The following is a 17,028-nucleotide window of genomic DNA, read 5'->3' on the forward strand; positions in this document are numbered from 1 at the left end:
AGTATATGCTTATATGTTTCTAGTATTATTTACACCATTTTACGACGTATATCGTATTTAATGGACCTTTTGGAGTGCTGTTTTATGGGTATCTACCATAAGCAGTGAAAACTGTTTGTTTTTTTCAAACATTTCAACCAAAAACCATATACATCGTACTAAACCAAACACATTCGGAAAAACATGGAAGTAGGAGATTTAAGTAAACGAGACATAAGACTTTATACTACACTTAAAAACCTGATACTATACATATTATGCTATTCTACATACTGTAAATCCGAGCTTGACCGAACTATTTGGTTCCAAGTAAAAACAAGAATCCATAATTATCACGGCATTTGTATTCACTGTATTTAATAAAGAAGTCGTTTACATATACCGTAATTGACCATATCTGTACGTTTGGCGTTCATGCAATAAGGCGCGGACTTTAAGCTCCATCATAAAACCGTCCAATAAAGTTAATACTTTCCGTTTGTCTTGTGTGTTTTTAAATGTGAGTGATGTCTAAGTTACGGTGGTCGAACATTTATTCTACGTAGAATTTTAAGGCCAACGAAACCATTCACACAGAATTCGATTGATCGTCGAAACTTTTTTCCGCTTCCAGAAAAATGAGACACTACCGAGGACAACACACATCTGTGATCATGGAACCCAATAGGATTCCCTTGAATACCTAATTCTGTGCTGAATTACGGTGGCAGGGAAAAGCATTTTTGCGTGGTCAGTGTTTCTAAAGTCAGTGCTGTCTCGAACAATTAAACGAAGCCCCAAAGTATGAAACAAACAGCAATTTTGTAGATTAAATAATAAATCATCAACATTTTCATCGTTATCATCATCATCCCCCACATCATCATCATCGTAATCGTATTCTTCATCATCCTCGCCATCATCATCATCATCATCATCATCACTATCATCATCATCATCATTATCATCATCATCATCAATAGTATTATCATCATACACATCATCTCCATAACCATTAACATCTGTACATCGATATAATCATTAGCAGCATCCTCATCAACATTCATTCACTTCATTTTTTTTAGATAATCATGTTTTGGAAATATTTCTGTCGGTTTTTCTGCAAAACATGTTGTGAGCATGACATTTCAAATATTTTAACCACATTTCTGTACAAGGCTTTCTCGGGGCATTTCTTTCATGATATATATTGTTGTTTCGATTTAACCCATTTGTGCCTAGCGTCTAGAAAAAAAAGCCTTGGCAAACAGCGTAGACCCAGATGAGACGCCGCTGCGTCTCATCAGGGTCTGCGCTGTTTGCTTAAAGGAATTTATGTAAGAAATATTCTAAATATAGAAATAACAAGGGCTGTTTGTAAAACATGCATGCCCCCCATATGGGCTGTCCGTTGTAGTGACAGCCATTGTGTGAATACCATTTTTGTCACTGTGACCTTGACCTTTGACCTAGTGACCTGAAAATCAATAGGGGTCATCTGCCAGTCATGATCAATGTACCTATGAAGTGTCATGATCCTAGGCAAAAGCGTTCTTGAATTATCATCCGAAAATCATTTTACTATTTCGGGTCATTGTGACCTTGACCTTTGACCTTGTGACCTCAAAATCAATAGGGGTCATCTGCAAGTTATGATCAATCTACCTATGAAGTTTCATGATCCTAGGCGTATGCGTTCTTGAGTTATCATCCGAAAACCATTTTACTATTTCGGGTCACCGTGACCTCGACCTTTGACCTAGTGACCTCAAAATCAATAGGGGTCATCTGCCAGTCATTATCAATGTACCTATGAAGTTTTATGATCCTTGGCGTAAGCATTCTTGAGTTATCATCCGGAAACCATTTTACTATTTCGAGTCACTGTGACCTTGACCTTTGACCTAGTAACCTGAAAATCAATAGAGGTCATCTGCCAGTCATGATCAATCTACCCATGAAGTTTCATGATCCTAGGCGTATGCGTTCTTGAGTTATCATTCAAAAACCATTTTACTATTTCTGGTCACCGTGACCTTGACCTTTGACCTAGTGACCTCAAAATCAATAGAGGTCATCTGCGAGTCATGATCAATGTACCTATGAAGTTTCATGATCCTAGGCCCAAGCGTTCTTGAGTTATCGTCTGACAACCACCTGGTGGACAGACCGACCGACAGACCGACCGACAGACCGACAGACCGACATGAGCAAAGCAATATACCCCCTCTTCTTCGAAGGGGGGCATAAATATACTAGACATCCCTAATTTTGAAAATAAATTGATTCAATTTAGAAGGATGGGAGAGTCCACTAGGCATAGATGGGTTAAGTTAGCCGATGTGTAAATAAATACTTCATACATCTTCGTTAAGTAAGCAGAATTGGTCGAATGTTCGTTTTTTATAATAAAACAAATGATAATAATGTACACAATTATACAGTGATCTATTTGTGTGTACAGGTCTCTGCGTGAACAAACACGCGCTTTTCTTGACGAAAACTAAGCAGACATATATGTGTAAACATACATGAACCTTGGTGATAAATGTGACAAGGCAATTTTAATATACGCTTCATACACAGGGGCGTAGCTGCTATTAGGCACAGCAGGCCCGGGCCTACATATGTTTTTGAAACATGAAAACAATAAAAATGCTTCAATTTCGAAAAACGCATTAAAATGTTGACCCTGATGGGGGTAAGGTGTTAGAAATCTGAATTTCATATTGATATAATCCTCAGACATAATACCGTAAAATTTAGTTCTCTGACATTGAGATATTTAAAACAGTAAAATATCAAAGAAAAACAGGCCAAAGTCTTATTTGTCTAGATATGCTTTAAATCTCACCACAGGCGTTGTAGGATTTTTAAAACATTCTGGGGAGGACCCCCAAATCCGCCGTTTTTATGTATCATACCCGGGCCTACAGTTCAAAAAATGCTAGCTACACCCCTGATACATGTAAAAAATGTATGAGTCCGAAGTAATGTATACCCTTTAGAAAAACGTCTCATGAGAAAATGCGTGTATACAGTTCTGTACCACAAAACGTGTTTGATTCCAACTGTGTTGTGTTTATTTCTGCAATTTGAGGTACAAGCACTATTCAATAGAAACAATTATTCACCACAATACAATTAAACACTGACTCTAATAATGTAGATATATTACTTCAAACAAATGGTTTTGTAAATAAATTTTAACCATATTGCCAAAATGAAAAAAAACAACAACAAAACAACTGTAGAAAAATTAGTCGTTTCATTTAATGTTGCATACACAAATGAGGGAATGGTTTATGTTGAAGTTTTTAGTACAATGATCGTTTGTAAATAATCTAAAGAAAACGAAAACACCGGCTAACAGCTCCGAATTATACACATGATAAATCTATGTCAATAGGCGCTATTGGCAATGCAAAGTGTTCCAAGTTGTTTGTATTTATGATTTTCATCACTAATTGCTATGTCATTACCTAAGCACATCTTTAAACTAAGCATTCGGTTCTATAGTAAGCAACGAAAGGTATTGTATATTGCCATTTCATTTAATTCAACGTAATGAATGCATTTGCAATATGTATTCGCGATAGCAATTCTAAATTTCACTTGCTGTAAATTCTTAGCTTTCATCTGTTAAGGTCATACATTTTTCTAGAATATTTAAACACTTTAGTATTAACATTAAATACAGAAATACACTTGATCTGCTATCTTGAAGTATGTTGAAATATTAAATTTTACCTACGTTAATTACTCTAAGTTTTCGGACACTTATACTCAAACCCGGTTAAGTCGCGGGTCTGGTTGAGTCGCGGTATTTCATTAGCGCCCTCTGGATTTTGTTTATTAACAATCCTGCGTAACCTACTTGTCAAATCTGACAGAAAACATGTCTCCCTACAGATTGGAATCGATTTTTGGTAATTAAATGTCGTAAAACTCAGACTTTAACAATATTTGAATTTGTATAGTTCAGTAAATTGTCGTAACGAAAAAAATACAACATTGCCTAAAAATAACTGTGCTATTTATTTTATTTGATGCCTTAAATTCCATATATTTATATTGTGATTTACTTTATTGATTGTTATTTTGAAGAGTATGCCAGAGCTTTGATAATTCATGTTTAATTTAAAATTGGTGCTGTTTAATCTATTTACCGCGAATCTACCGGGAGAAAAAAAAACAACAATTGCAGACAGTGGTGTTAGATTTGTTTCTACGGCAGTTAATACTGAAGGATTTTCGCCATAAAAAGGCCTTTGTCCAATAAAGTTAAGTTAAATATAATTGTCCTTTAAATCATTTATCTGATATATGAAGATCGTTTCTAGACGCAAGTGAATACTCCTCAAGTACCGCGAGTCAACCGTGTTGCAGTATACGTTTTCGAACACCACCGGTTTTTAGCTAAAATAATTATTTTTCGTCATTCTTAATTTTCGAACATACATGTTTTTGTCCAAAATCATTACTCTTAATTTTTGGGATAAGCTATTTTACAATGATATTTGACAATAAATCTTCCCTGTTGCGCTTATCTGGTGACTTTTTTTGTGTTTTAACAACCAGATTGACAATTTTTTTAGAGACCCTTCTTTGACAAGGTCCGCATACATGTCCGTGGAGGGGCAGGTGGGCAAGGGTTCCCTAAATTTGGGGGCATAGGTGGTCGGGGCGGTGATGTAGTCATTAGGGCCACAGAGAAAGCAACCTTCCAAAAACTGGTCGAGATCACGCCACTAAAAAGGTTCACTGCAGGCTCAGGAGGCAACAGCTCGTATGTTGGAACTGCTAAATAATTGTTTGTAAATATTAGAGCCTCGCTCTGGCAAACCTTAACGCGTGTATGTTGAGTCTCAGATTAGCCAGTGCATTCCCCACAGGCTAATCGGTAACACTTTCAACCTAAACAGAATTTTCTCCAGGAAGAGACTGAAACGAAAAAAATCATAACAGCTGAAAGTGTCGTCCCTGATCAGCCTGTGAGGACTGCACAGGCTTATCTGATGCCACTATATACGTACATGCATTCAGCCCAGTTTTCCGAGAATGTGTCTCGTTTGTATTAGATTATATATCACAGATTAGGCATCCATTTGCATGAATAAATTGAATGTTATTAAATAAATGAGACTCAAGCAAAAAAAAAATATTTTGGGTAAAACAAAACTAACGATTTGTATTTTAATTTTTTCCAGTATTTACATTACATTTGCCTGTTCTTCAGGTGCCTATGCAAAATAGTGAAGTGGCAATGTACTAAAACTGCGCATTGCAGTTATGTGTCTGGCTCTGTAACGATTGTTTTGTATTAATTTGTATTTTGTTAGAGTTTAACAATAAACACTGTTTTTCTATCAGGAAGCAGGTGCTTCTCGGGTATAACGGGGAGCCTCACATTGTTCCAGTGCCTCTGGGTGTTACCATTACAACAGACGAAGGCAGAGTTCTGGGTAAATGTCTAAAATGTTTAAGTATTGCAGCCAGGTGGGCATCCACCTTTCCACTGATTTTAGTTTTAAGTTAAAGTATTCTAAGCTGTTGATGTAAATTTATCGTGAAAGAGGAAATTTCAGTCTGATACCACAAACAGTTCTCATGTTCTCTAACTTAGAACTAACATTTTGATCTTAGTATTCCACTTTTTTTTTGTAAGTACATTTTGCATTTGTAACATTGAGGACATAGGAGTATTCATTGAAAACTTATACACTGAGCACAAATGAATTTTATTTTAATAACTTAAAACAAAGTATATAACTTTCTCGAAATTCCATTTTTTTCCCAAAATGGCCAGAAAAAGGCCTGCTTAACTAAATTTCTTAAATTCTAGGGGCAAAGCACTCATGAGCCTCTTTTTATGCCCCCTTCTTCGAAGAAGAGAGGGTACATTGTTTTTGGCCTGTCTGTCATTCTGTCCCCAAACTTTAACCTTCAGTTGGTTAAAGTTTGATTACTTTTGCAATATTGAAGATAGCAACTTCATATTTGTCATGCATGTGTATCTCATGGAGCTGCACATTATGAGTGGTGAAAAGTCAATGTCAAGGTCATCCTCTAAGGTCAAAAGTCAAATATCATTGTACTTTTCTTTCTTAAAACTTTACCCTCCGTTAAAGTTTGGTCATAATTTTTTTTAATATTGAAGATAGCAACTTGATATTTGGCATGTATGTGTATCTCATGAAGCTGCACATTTTGAGTGGTGAAAGGTCAAGGTCAAAAGTAAAAAAATACAATCCAAGGGAAGTAATAAGCTTTAACGGGAGATAATTTCTAAACCTGCCAAATGATCTATTGAAATTTTATTTCAAAGCGGCGCAATAGGGGGCATTGTGTATCTGACAAACACATCTCTTGTTATTTATAATTCATAACATACCCGTGACTGTATGGTTCTCTAGGTGACCTAAACAAGGAGGGTGAAGAGGTGGTGGTAGCCAAGGGCGGGGCTCCAGGGGGTCCAGAAAACAACTACACAGGGCTCAAGGGTGAGGCCATGTCCGTGACCCTTGATCTCAAGCTGCTTGCTGACATTGGACTGGTTGGGTTGGTCTTTGACATTTCACCAGAGTTTATATGACCCTTGCTGAGGGAAAGCTGGGCTTAATGCACTTGCTTAAAATGTTGTCCTAGATTGGCCTATGCAGTCTGCACAGGCTAATCTGGAACAACACTTTATGCATATTTATTAAACCCCTTTTGCCCACAGCGAGGCTGATATGTTCGCATTTTGACAGCACAACAAAATCTTAGGAAAATCTCCTTACTTATATATTTGACATTTGCATTGAGGTTTCTTAAACAAGTGTTACACTTAGAAAAAATCGTGTTATGTTTGTTTTACAACAAAATCATTAATACATAAATGCCATATTGTTTCTATTGCATCTATGCAGATATTCAAATTAAGTAAAATCTCTAATATTCACAAATATCTTGTACAGCAGTTATGAAGTCAGCCTTGTTACGAGGAGTGCTGAAGTTTTATCTCCAGTGAAGATTGTGCTAAAAATCTTTCAAAACACAACAAAATTTTGCTGCTTCCCATAAAATAAGCTTGAGGATGTGTCTATAAGCCTTAGGTTTTTGAAGCAAGTTAAATAAAATTTTAAAGGTGGATGATATGACTATATCCAAAAGAAAAAGTTGAATCCCTTGAGTTTTGCACAAAAGGAAATTGTTACCACTGATTATATTTTAAGGAGTATTTACCCCCCCCCCCCCCCCTCCATGTCGACCCATCAGTTTGAATGGGTTCCTTTTTTTATAAAACAAACCTATAGGGTAATTATCTGGAGCTTGGAAATGTATTTGCAGGTTTCCTAATGCTGGCAAGTCCACATTTCTGAGTGTGATATCCAGGGCCAGTCCCAAGATTGCCGCCTATCCATGTAAGTTGATACACCACACTGTATGCATGAAATATCGCATATGTTTACTTATAAAACTAAATTACTTGTTATTGCTTTTAATCATCTAATAAGGTCATATAAAGAAACATAAACTTGTTTTAAATATAGAATAGCGTTGTATGCCTTTTTTTTTTTGCTCCATTTTATTGCCTCAAACATATATTTAGTGTATATTCTGTTAAAAGTCCATGATTTCATGGAGATGAAATTTCTGAGATTGGATTGTTTTGTTTAAACAAATGGAAATAAATCTAAAGTGCTTGGTGGGAATAGAATGTTTATCAAACTTGGCTGGCATTCATTTCGTATCAGCAAATATATCCAGAAAGTTTGTTGAAGATCTGCCTGCTCACCCCCCCCCCCCCCATCCATCTGCCAAGGGTGGTACCATAATATGTCCTGTAAGAGACGGGCGTAGAAAAAGCTATGCCACTTAAATTTTGTACACATTCAATCAAATTTTGAGAAGGCAAACATTAACAGTTTTTTCAGTTGTCCTCCTTAATAATAAAGAGAAATCAAATGACACAAAATAACTTAAATAATTCAGAATTGTTCAAATGTGTCTATATTATGGCAGATTTTTTGCATATGATGGGCATTAAGTTGGCTGCTGATATGCTTGCTATGCACATTCTTTTATTTAATTGGCCATATACTAGGATCATGAAACTTCATAGGTACATTGATCATGACTGGCAGATGACCCCTATTGATTTTCAGGTCACTAGGTCAAAGGTCAAGGTCACAGTGACTCGAAACAGTAAAATGGTTTCCGGATGATAACTCAAGAATGCTTACGCCTAGGATCATGAAAATTCATAGGTACATTGGTAATGACTGGCAGATGACCCCTATTGATTTTCAGGTCACTGGGTCAAAGGTCAAGGTCACAGTGACTCGAAATAGTGAAATGGTTTCCGGATGATAACTCAAGAATGCTTACACCTAGGATCATGCAACTTCATAGGAACATTGATCATGACTGGCAAAAGACCCCTATTGATTTTCAGGTCACTAGGTCAAAGGTCAAGGTCACAGTGACTCGAAACAGTAAAATGGTTTCTGGATTATAACTCAAGAATGCTTACGCCTAGGATCATGAAACTTCATAGGTATACATGTATTGATAATGACTGGCAGATGACCCCTATTGATTTTCAGGTCACTAGGTCAAAGGTCAAGGTCACAGTGACTCGAAATAGTAAAATGGTTTCCGGATGATAACTCAAGAATGCTTACGCCTAGGATCATGAAACTTCATAGGTGCATTGATCATGACTGGCAGATGACCCCTATTGATTTTCATGTTACTAGGTCAAAGGTCAATTTCACAGTGACAAAAAACGTATTCACACATTGGCTGCCACTACAACTGACAGCCCATATGGGGGGCATGCATGTTTTACAAACAGCCCTTGTTCCTTCCATTTCTGTGCTGGTTATATAATATTCCTTCTAATACTAGGCTGGTTATGTATTATTCCTTCCATTACTGTGATGGTTATGTATATGATTCCTTCTATAATTGTGCTCACTATGTATTATTTCTTCTATGATTGTGCTGGTTATGTATTATTCCTTCTATTATTGTCCTGTTTATGTATTATTGTCCCGTAGTGGTGAAACAGGAGGGAACTTTTGGTTTGGGCTCTGTGTGTCTGTCAGTCTGTCAGTCCGTCACACTTTTCTGGATCTTGCCATAACTTTAAAAGTTCTTCATATTTTTTCATGAGACTTGAAACATGGATAGATGGCATTATGGACATTATGCACGTCATTTCATTTTGTTCCTACGTCAAGAATTCTGGTTGCAATGGCAACAAATATATATATAAAAAATCTGAAAATGGTAGAGTTTCACCGGTAGGGGACTTGCATTGCTTGGCAATAGTCTTGTTCCTTCTATTATTGTCCTGGTAATGTATTATTCCTTTTATTACTGTGCTGGTTATGTATTGTTCCTTTCAATATTGTGCTGGTTATGTATTGTTCCTTTCAATATTGTGCTGGTTATGTATTATTTCATCTATTATTGTCTTGGTTATGTATTCTTCCTTCTATTATTGTGCTGGTTATGTATTAATCCTTCGATTATTGGGCTGGTTATGTATTATTCCTTCTAATATTGTCCTGGTTATGTTTTATTCCTTCTATTATTGTGCTGGTTATATGTTATTCCTTCTATTATTGTCCTGGTTATATAGTATTCCTTCTATTACTGTGCTTGTTATGTATTATTCCTTCTATTATTGTGCTTGGCATGTATTATTCCTTCCATTTCTGTGCTGGTTTTATATTATTCCTTTTATTAAAGGACCTGTCATGTATTATTCCTTTTATTATTGTCTTGGTTATGTTTTGTTCCTTCTAGTATTGTGATTTTTATGCCCCCTTTGAAGAAAAGGGGGTATATTGTTTTGCACATGTCGGTCGGTCCGTCGGTAAATCGGTCCGTCCGTCCGTCCACCAGATGGTTTCCGGATGATTACTCATGAACGCTTAGGCCTAGGATCATGAAACTTCATAGGTACATTGATCATTACTGACAGATGACCCCTATAGATTTTCAGGTCACTAGGTCAAAGGTCAAGGTCACAGTGACTCAAAATAGTAAAATGGTTTCCGGATGATAACTCAAGAATGCTTACGCCTAGGATCATGCAACTTCATAGGTACATTGATAATGACTGGTAGATGTTCCCTACTGATTTTCAGGTCACTTGGTCAAAGGTCAAGGTCACATATACTCAAAATAGTAATATGGTTTCCGGATGATAACTCAAGAATGCTTACACCTAGGATCATGAAACTTCATAGGTACATTGAGCATGACTGGCAAATGACCCCTATTAATTTTCAGGTCACTAGGTCAAAGCTCAAGGTCACAGTGACTCGAAACAGTAAAATGGTTTCCTGATGATAACTCAAGAATAATTAGGCCTAGGATCATGAAACTTAATAGTTACACATTGATCATGACTGGCAGATGACCCCTATTGATTTTCAGGTCACTAGGTCAAAGGTCAAGGTCAAAGTGACAAAAAACGTATTAACACAATGGCTGCCACTACAACTGACAGCCCATATGGGGGGCATGCATGTTTTACAAACAGCCATTGTTATGTATTATTCCTTCTATTATTGTGCTGGTTATGCATGATTCCTTCTATTGTCCTGGTTATGTATTTCAGTCACTACACTTCGTCCACAGATTGGCGTGATGGAATATGCAGATTACAGACAGGTGGGTTGACATAACTCAGTTCACAAGCTTGTTTGTTTGCTTAATGAAGGTAAAAACAAACTCCATTGAATCACACCTTTTGAAATTTAAGTCCAAAATCATGAGGCATTTAAATGTTCAGCGCCTTTAAAACACATACCTATTTTATTTTGTTTTTTGTAATCGACCATGAGCAGCATTGAGTGGTTCTTAAGATTTCAAAACCTGCCCAAGATTTCAGAAACCTCATGGTTAATTAAAAGAAGGTAAATGAAAATAGGTCTGTGTTATGGTCTAGTTTTACCGATTTTACCCATGAAAATCCAGAGGCTGTTTGTTGCAGATCACTGTGGCTGACCTTCCGGGCCTGATAGAGGGCGCTCACCTCAACTACGGTCTTGGCCACCAGTTTCTGAAGCATGTAGAACGCACCAAGATGCTCCTTTTCATAGTTGACATCAACGGCTTTCAGCTCAGTGCCAATCATGAGGCAAGGACTGCCTTTGAGACTCTACTGCTCTTGAACAAGGTCAGTAACGATCACTTTGAATGTTTAATATTATGGGTTTAACACTTGGTTTGGTAAGGTGTATGGGCAATATAATAATTTGTATATTATTTTAAAATTTGACTTACCAATTTAGCTCTTTTATATAAACCATACAAGGACCTTTTTTGCAAAAATATATGCAAATACTGTAGAAAGAGCTGGGAAACATACAGGTACTTTTGATATGTGGGGTACGCCATGCTTTTCTATTTAATTTAGCCTTTGTCCCAGAAAACTGGGCATAATGCATGTAAGTACAGTGTCATCCCAGATTAGCCTTTACATTCTGCACAGGCTAATCAGGCACAACACTTTCCGCCTAGAGTGGATTTTCATTAAGAAGAGACTTACTTCAATGGCAAAAAAAACATAAAATTTACAGTGCTGTCCCTGAGGCTAATCTTAAACTACACTGTATGCACTTGTGTGAGCCTGTTGACACAGAGAACAACTCATATTATTGGTTGAACTCTTAGTTTTGTATGTGTAGGGAAAACACCACCTCAGTGGTCAACCCAACAATAACTGTTGTGCAAGAATATATGCAAATACTGTTCCAATGTGATATTTATTTCCATGAAATAGTTTATAATTTATACTAAATAAAACTCATGTAACTGGCTCATCAATCTATCAAGGAAATATCTAGGTATTTTTTATCTTTGGGGGAACGCTATGCTTTGGTATTCAAGTATGCTTGTTATCCACCAAAGTAGATAGAAGGATAATGTTATGGTGTTGTGCATCCTTGTGTCCCTCTGTCCAGAAACTGTACAGAGCCATGTCTTGTTAGTGCTTGGGCCAATTTCATTTAAACTTGGTATGAGTGTATATATGAATTAGAGGATGATGCATGTCAAATATCATAATCCATTTGAAAGTAACAGAGTTATGGCCCTTTTTACTTGAGAATAAGCACACTTCTGTTTTTTGAGCCACATCCTGGAACTGCTTGAGCAGATTTCCATGAAACTTGGTTTGAGAATGAATAAGAGGATGATACATTTCAAAGTGAGACTCAACCATGTGTCATTAACAGAGTACTGGCCTTTCTTGACTTGAAAATATCATTTACTTATAGGATATTTTTGTCTTAAGATGTATCTCCAATATCATATGAGCTACAGCAATCAAACTAACAGTTGTTATGAATCATCTGGGGATGATTCACATGCAACACCTATAACCCTAGAGGCAAGGTATAGGTCACACATTGAGGTCAAATATAACAAATTTGATAACTTATTCATAATTTAGTGATTTCTTTACTATGCATGTTGGGATTCTATAATTGCTTTCTTCAATTGTTCTCCTTTATCTGGCTCTGTGTCACATGTAAGACTCAGACCTCTAGGGTCAAAGTCACACACTGAGGTCAAATGTAACAAATGTTAATTAAGTATGCCTTATTTTGTTTTCTTTTAGTTCTGCACTCATCCAAAACAAATTTATTTTGTGAAGGATATATATTCAACATTTTTTTTCAGGAATTAGAGTTGTACAACAAGGACCTGCTGCACAAGCCTGCTGTGGTGGCCCTCAATAAGATAGACACGGACGCCACTGGGGACATCACCAACAGTGTAGTAGACAGGATCAAACACCTGCCTGGTATGTGCCTGGGACTTGTTGTGTCTATTGTAGCAAGGATAACACATGAGCCACGTTTTTGAGAAAATGGGGCATAATGCATTTAAGTAAAGTGTCATCCTAGATTAGCGTGTGCAGTCTGCACAGTCAAATCAGGGACAACACTTTCCACTTAGAATGAATTATTGTTTAGACGAGATTTCCTTTAAACTAAAATTTCCATAAAAGAAACTGCACAGGCTTATCTGGGATGACACTTTAACACGTGCATTTAGCCCTGCTTTAAACATTTGCATGCCCGTGTGTAGATGATGGATGATAAAGAAAGGAATTTTGACTGTGACCATTTTTGGCAGAATATTGCCCTTTGTCTGTGAAACCGGAGGGGACTTATGGTTTGCACTCCGTCTGTCTGTCAGTCCATCACACTTTTCTGGATTCTGCGATAACTTTAAAAGTTCTAAATGTTTTTGCATGAAACTTGAAACATGGATAGATAGCAATATGGAAATTATGCACGTCATTTCATTTTGTTCCTACGTCAAGAATTCTGGTTGCTATAGCAACAAATATATCTATATAAAAAAAATCTGACAATGGTGGAGTTTCACCGGTAGGGGACCATATTGCTTGGCAATCTCTTGTTTTACTATGGAATTTATTGTCCTTTTTTTTTCCTTTCCTTGGTAACTCCTTGATGGATGTTACACAAAGTTTTAGTTTATCATCTTAATGTGTAATTATTTTTTTAAGATATTTCAAGTTATGGCAAATGTATGGCCCTTTGTTTTTGTCCCCTATTGGTGAAACTGGAGGGGACTTATGGTTTGCACTCCGTCTGTCTGTCTGTCAGTCTGTCTGTCTGTCAGTCAGTCCGTCACACTTTTCTGGACTCTGCAATAACTATAAAAGTTCTTCATATTTGGTCATGAAACTTTAAACATGGATAGATGGCAATATGGAGATTATGCACGTCATTTCATTTTGTTCCTATGTCAACAATTCTGGTTGTTATGGCAAAACGCTCAAAGCTTAATATGTGTTGATTGTCATGTAAGATAAGGAATTTTGACTGTGACCAGTTTGGCCCTTTGTCTCTTTGTCTGCTGTGGAATATATAATGGATTTTGTATTCAAATTTGAATTGTGGGGTCTGTGACACATTTTGTTTCTTGATAGTTATATGGTAAGACACTTGTTCTGTGTAACAGCCAAGTAGTCCATCTCAATAAAGTCTTTAGTGTGAATATAAATATTTTAAATTGAAACTCATGGAAATATTTATCTGCGACAATGAACCAGTGTGTAATGTACAAATGAATAGCAGCCACTATCTTCATTGCAGCCAATGAAAATCCAAAGTTCATATATTGATATTACATAGAGGATATTTGTTGGATCCGGTGGATTATCGATTTTAATTCACGAGTGATCATAGAAAATAATATTTTCACGAGTGGCGCAGCCACGAGTGAAAATATATATTTTCTATGATCTTGAGTGTATAACAATCGATAATCCACCGAATCCAACAAATTTTCTTTTTATTTAATGCATTTTTCACAGTTTATACACATTGTTCAAAAGTTTAACTAAAGAATTTTGCTGGGAAAATGACGTCATTTCGTCAAAACAATGACGTCATTTCACAGTAAACAATGAAAATTATCGATAATTCTCACTGATAAATTTCACTGTTTGAAACAGTGAAATTATAAGTTTTAATTCACTGATATTTCTCTATAAACCACCGGAAAGCATTAAATAAAATTAATTTCATTAGTATTTATTATTTAAGTTTGCACTTAATGAGTCACACTCTGGAAAATGTGGCTAAGTGCATAAGTGTAAAGTATAGTCCTATAGGCTAAGTGCATAAGTGTAAAGTATAGTCCTATAGGCTAAGTGCATAAGTGTAAAGTATAGTCCTATAGGCTAAGTGCATAAGTGTAAAGTATAGTCCTATAGGCTAAATGCATAAGTGTAAAGTATAGTCCTATAGGCTAAGTGCAGAAGTGTTAAGTATAGACCTATAGCCTAAGTGCATAAGTGTAAAGTATAGTCCTATAGGCTAATCATGGACTACACTTACCCCGTTTATGCTATTCCTAATGTTAAAAAAGGTCTCTTCATAGCAAAAAACCTAGTTTGAGCGTAATGTTTTGTCCCTGATAAGCCTGTGCAGACTACAAAGGCTAATCAGGGACAACTCTTTACGCTCAAGCATTCAGCCCTATTTTCCCAGAGAAAGGTTAAATGTTTCAGTACCAAAAACTTTCTAGTTGAAAGCAGACACAATTTATCTCATCTTTTCCATTGTAGAGTCTCTATCTGATGTTGACCAATCACTTCACCCAGAGACCCTGATCAAGTTCAGAGAAATCTACAAAATCTCCACGCTAGAAGAAATTAATATAGAGACGATGAAAGGGCGTTTGCGTGCCTGTTTGGATGTGTTTGCTTCAGAACAGGACATACGCATGAAAGATGAGAGAGTTCTGGACCAGGAACAAGAGATGAGGAAAATTGAGAGTGTACATGGGAAGGAGAGGTTAAAGAAGAAACTTGTGTGAGATGTAGTTGTCAAAATGCACTAGGACAGATTTTATATGAGCCTTGTTCTAAAAAGTGGGGTTAATGAATGTGCGTTAAGTGTCATCCCAGATTATCCTGTGCCATCCGCACAGGCTAATTAATCAGGAACGACACTTTCCGCCTAAACTTGATTTTCGGTAAGGAGGGACTTCCTTGAAACTTAAAATACCATAAAAGTGGAAAGTGTTGTCCCTGATGAGCCTGTGTGGACTGCACAGGCTAATCTGTGACGACACTTTATGCACATGCATTATGCCCAGTTTTCTCAAAACGCGCCTCATATAATCATTAGGTGTTCCTTTTTGATTTCTAAGACCTAGGGAAGGATTGTGTAAAATGAGTGTTATTGTGTATTATCTGTACACTATATGTGACTTTGTAATTAATGAGAATGTGTTATGGCATGCTTGCAGTGATGGGGGCTGCGTAAAATGGATAATACCGTCTTATATTGAGTTAATACCCAACTGCATAGTGGAAAGATTGAAAAATGATGTATTATTGCTGAATGTTCAAAATGAGTAATACTTTCATGAAGTGTATAAGACATAATTAATGGTGTAAAATTAATATGATTGTGACATTGTCATGTACATGTAGCTTACCTGTGAAAATGTCATGTACATGTAGCTTACCTATTTGTTATTGCCATCACAGTTCAGCAGTTAGGGTCAGAGATGGTAGGTCTGGGCCAGCATAGCCCTCTTGTCGTTTGGTTGTGATTTATTCTGTCAATACATGTACAGATGCTTTGAATGAGCAAGGAATTTTTATGATGTCCTCTATTATCGGTTTGTTAAAAATTCTATAATTGTTCATTGTTTTATATATTATATATAATAGATCTGCAGATAGTTGTTTGTTTTGTTCATATTAATGTATAAACATACTCCAAGTGTGAATATTTTGAAACACTCTATCATGAATAAGAAACTTTGATAGTAGATAAAAAAACAACAGCCGTATTCTGGGAAAACCCGACTTAATGTATGTGCCTTAATTGCCATTGTCATAGCGGAGAGGGTAGCTCCTGACCAGACTATGCGAATTATATATACGAATTGAGACAAAGTTTGAGAATGTTGTTGCTTTAATAAACTTCCATATAGGATCTTATGCAGAAAGAAACTAGATCTTAGTAGTTACTGTGCATAACTTAGTTTGAACTTGTTAGTACCCTCATTATTGTTTAAACCTATTTATTTTAGCTGGATTGCATCGAAAGACTAAGGCTTATTTTCAACACTCTTGAGTCCGTTTCCTGGGACTAGAACTAGTACTTGGTGTCGATGGAGAAGCTCTACAGAACGCTCCCACAGTGGGGATGGAACCCGTGACCCCTGATTACCAGACCACGTCAATATACGCTCCGTGGCCAGACGGACAACATATCCACTACACCAAGGCGACCTAATTTTATTGAGACCATATTAAAACTCTTTCTAGTTCCTCACTGATGATACTGGTAGGTTTATGTGTTAAGATGATAAAAAACTAAATATAATCATCAGGGCACAAAGCTCCAAAGGAACGCCTTAACTTAAGTCAGGCTGAAGTTACAATCGTACAGAATCATGTATACATGTATATGAAATCTTGTTTAACTACAGATGTATGTGCAGTTTTCACTCTCTGTTAAATAAAGCTATTGAAAACGAATA

The 17,028-nt window shown here is 36.5% G+C and overlaps 1 protein-coding gene across 1 annotated transcript; it reads left to right on the forward strand.

Annotated features, from left to right (window-relative positions):
• The first annotated feature begins 3,380 nt into the window (after nucleotides 1-3,380).
• On the forward strand, nucleotides 3,381-16,224 carry LOC127854843 (GTP-binding protein 10-like). The gene is made up of 9 exons (XM_052389908.1): nucleotides 3,381-3,511; nucleotides 4,578-4,768; nucleotides 5,353-5,444; nucleotides 6,396-6,540; nucleotides 7,312-7,385; nucleotides 10,601-10,653; nucleotides 10,976-11,161; nucleotides 12,670-12,793; nucleotides 15,095-16,224. Exons 1-9 carry the CDS (start codon nucleotides 3,452-3,454, stop codon nucleotides 15,343-15,345), a joined length of 1,176 nt encoding a protein of 391 aa, XP_052245868.1. The 5' UTR covers nucleotides 3,381-3,451; the 3' UTR covers nucleotides 15,346-16,224.
• Nucleotides 16,225-17,028: the final 804 nt, after the last annotated feature.

Source organism: Dreissena polymorpha, chromosome 13 (assembly GCF_020536995.1).
Source record: "Dreissena polymorpha isolate Duluth1 chromosome 13, UMN_Dpol_1.0, whole genome shotgun sequence".
NCBI lineage: Eukaryota > Metazoa > Mollusca > Bivalvia > Myida > Dreissenidae > Dreissena > Dreissena polymorpha.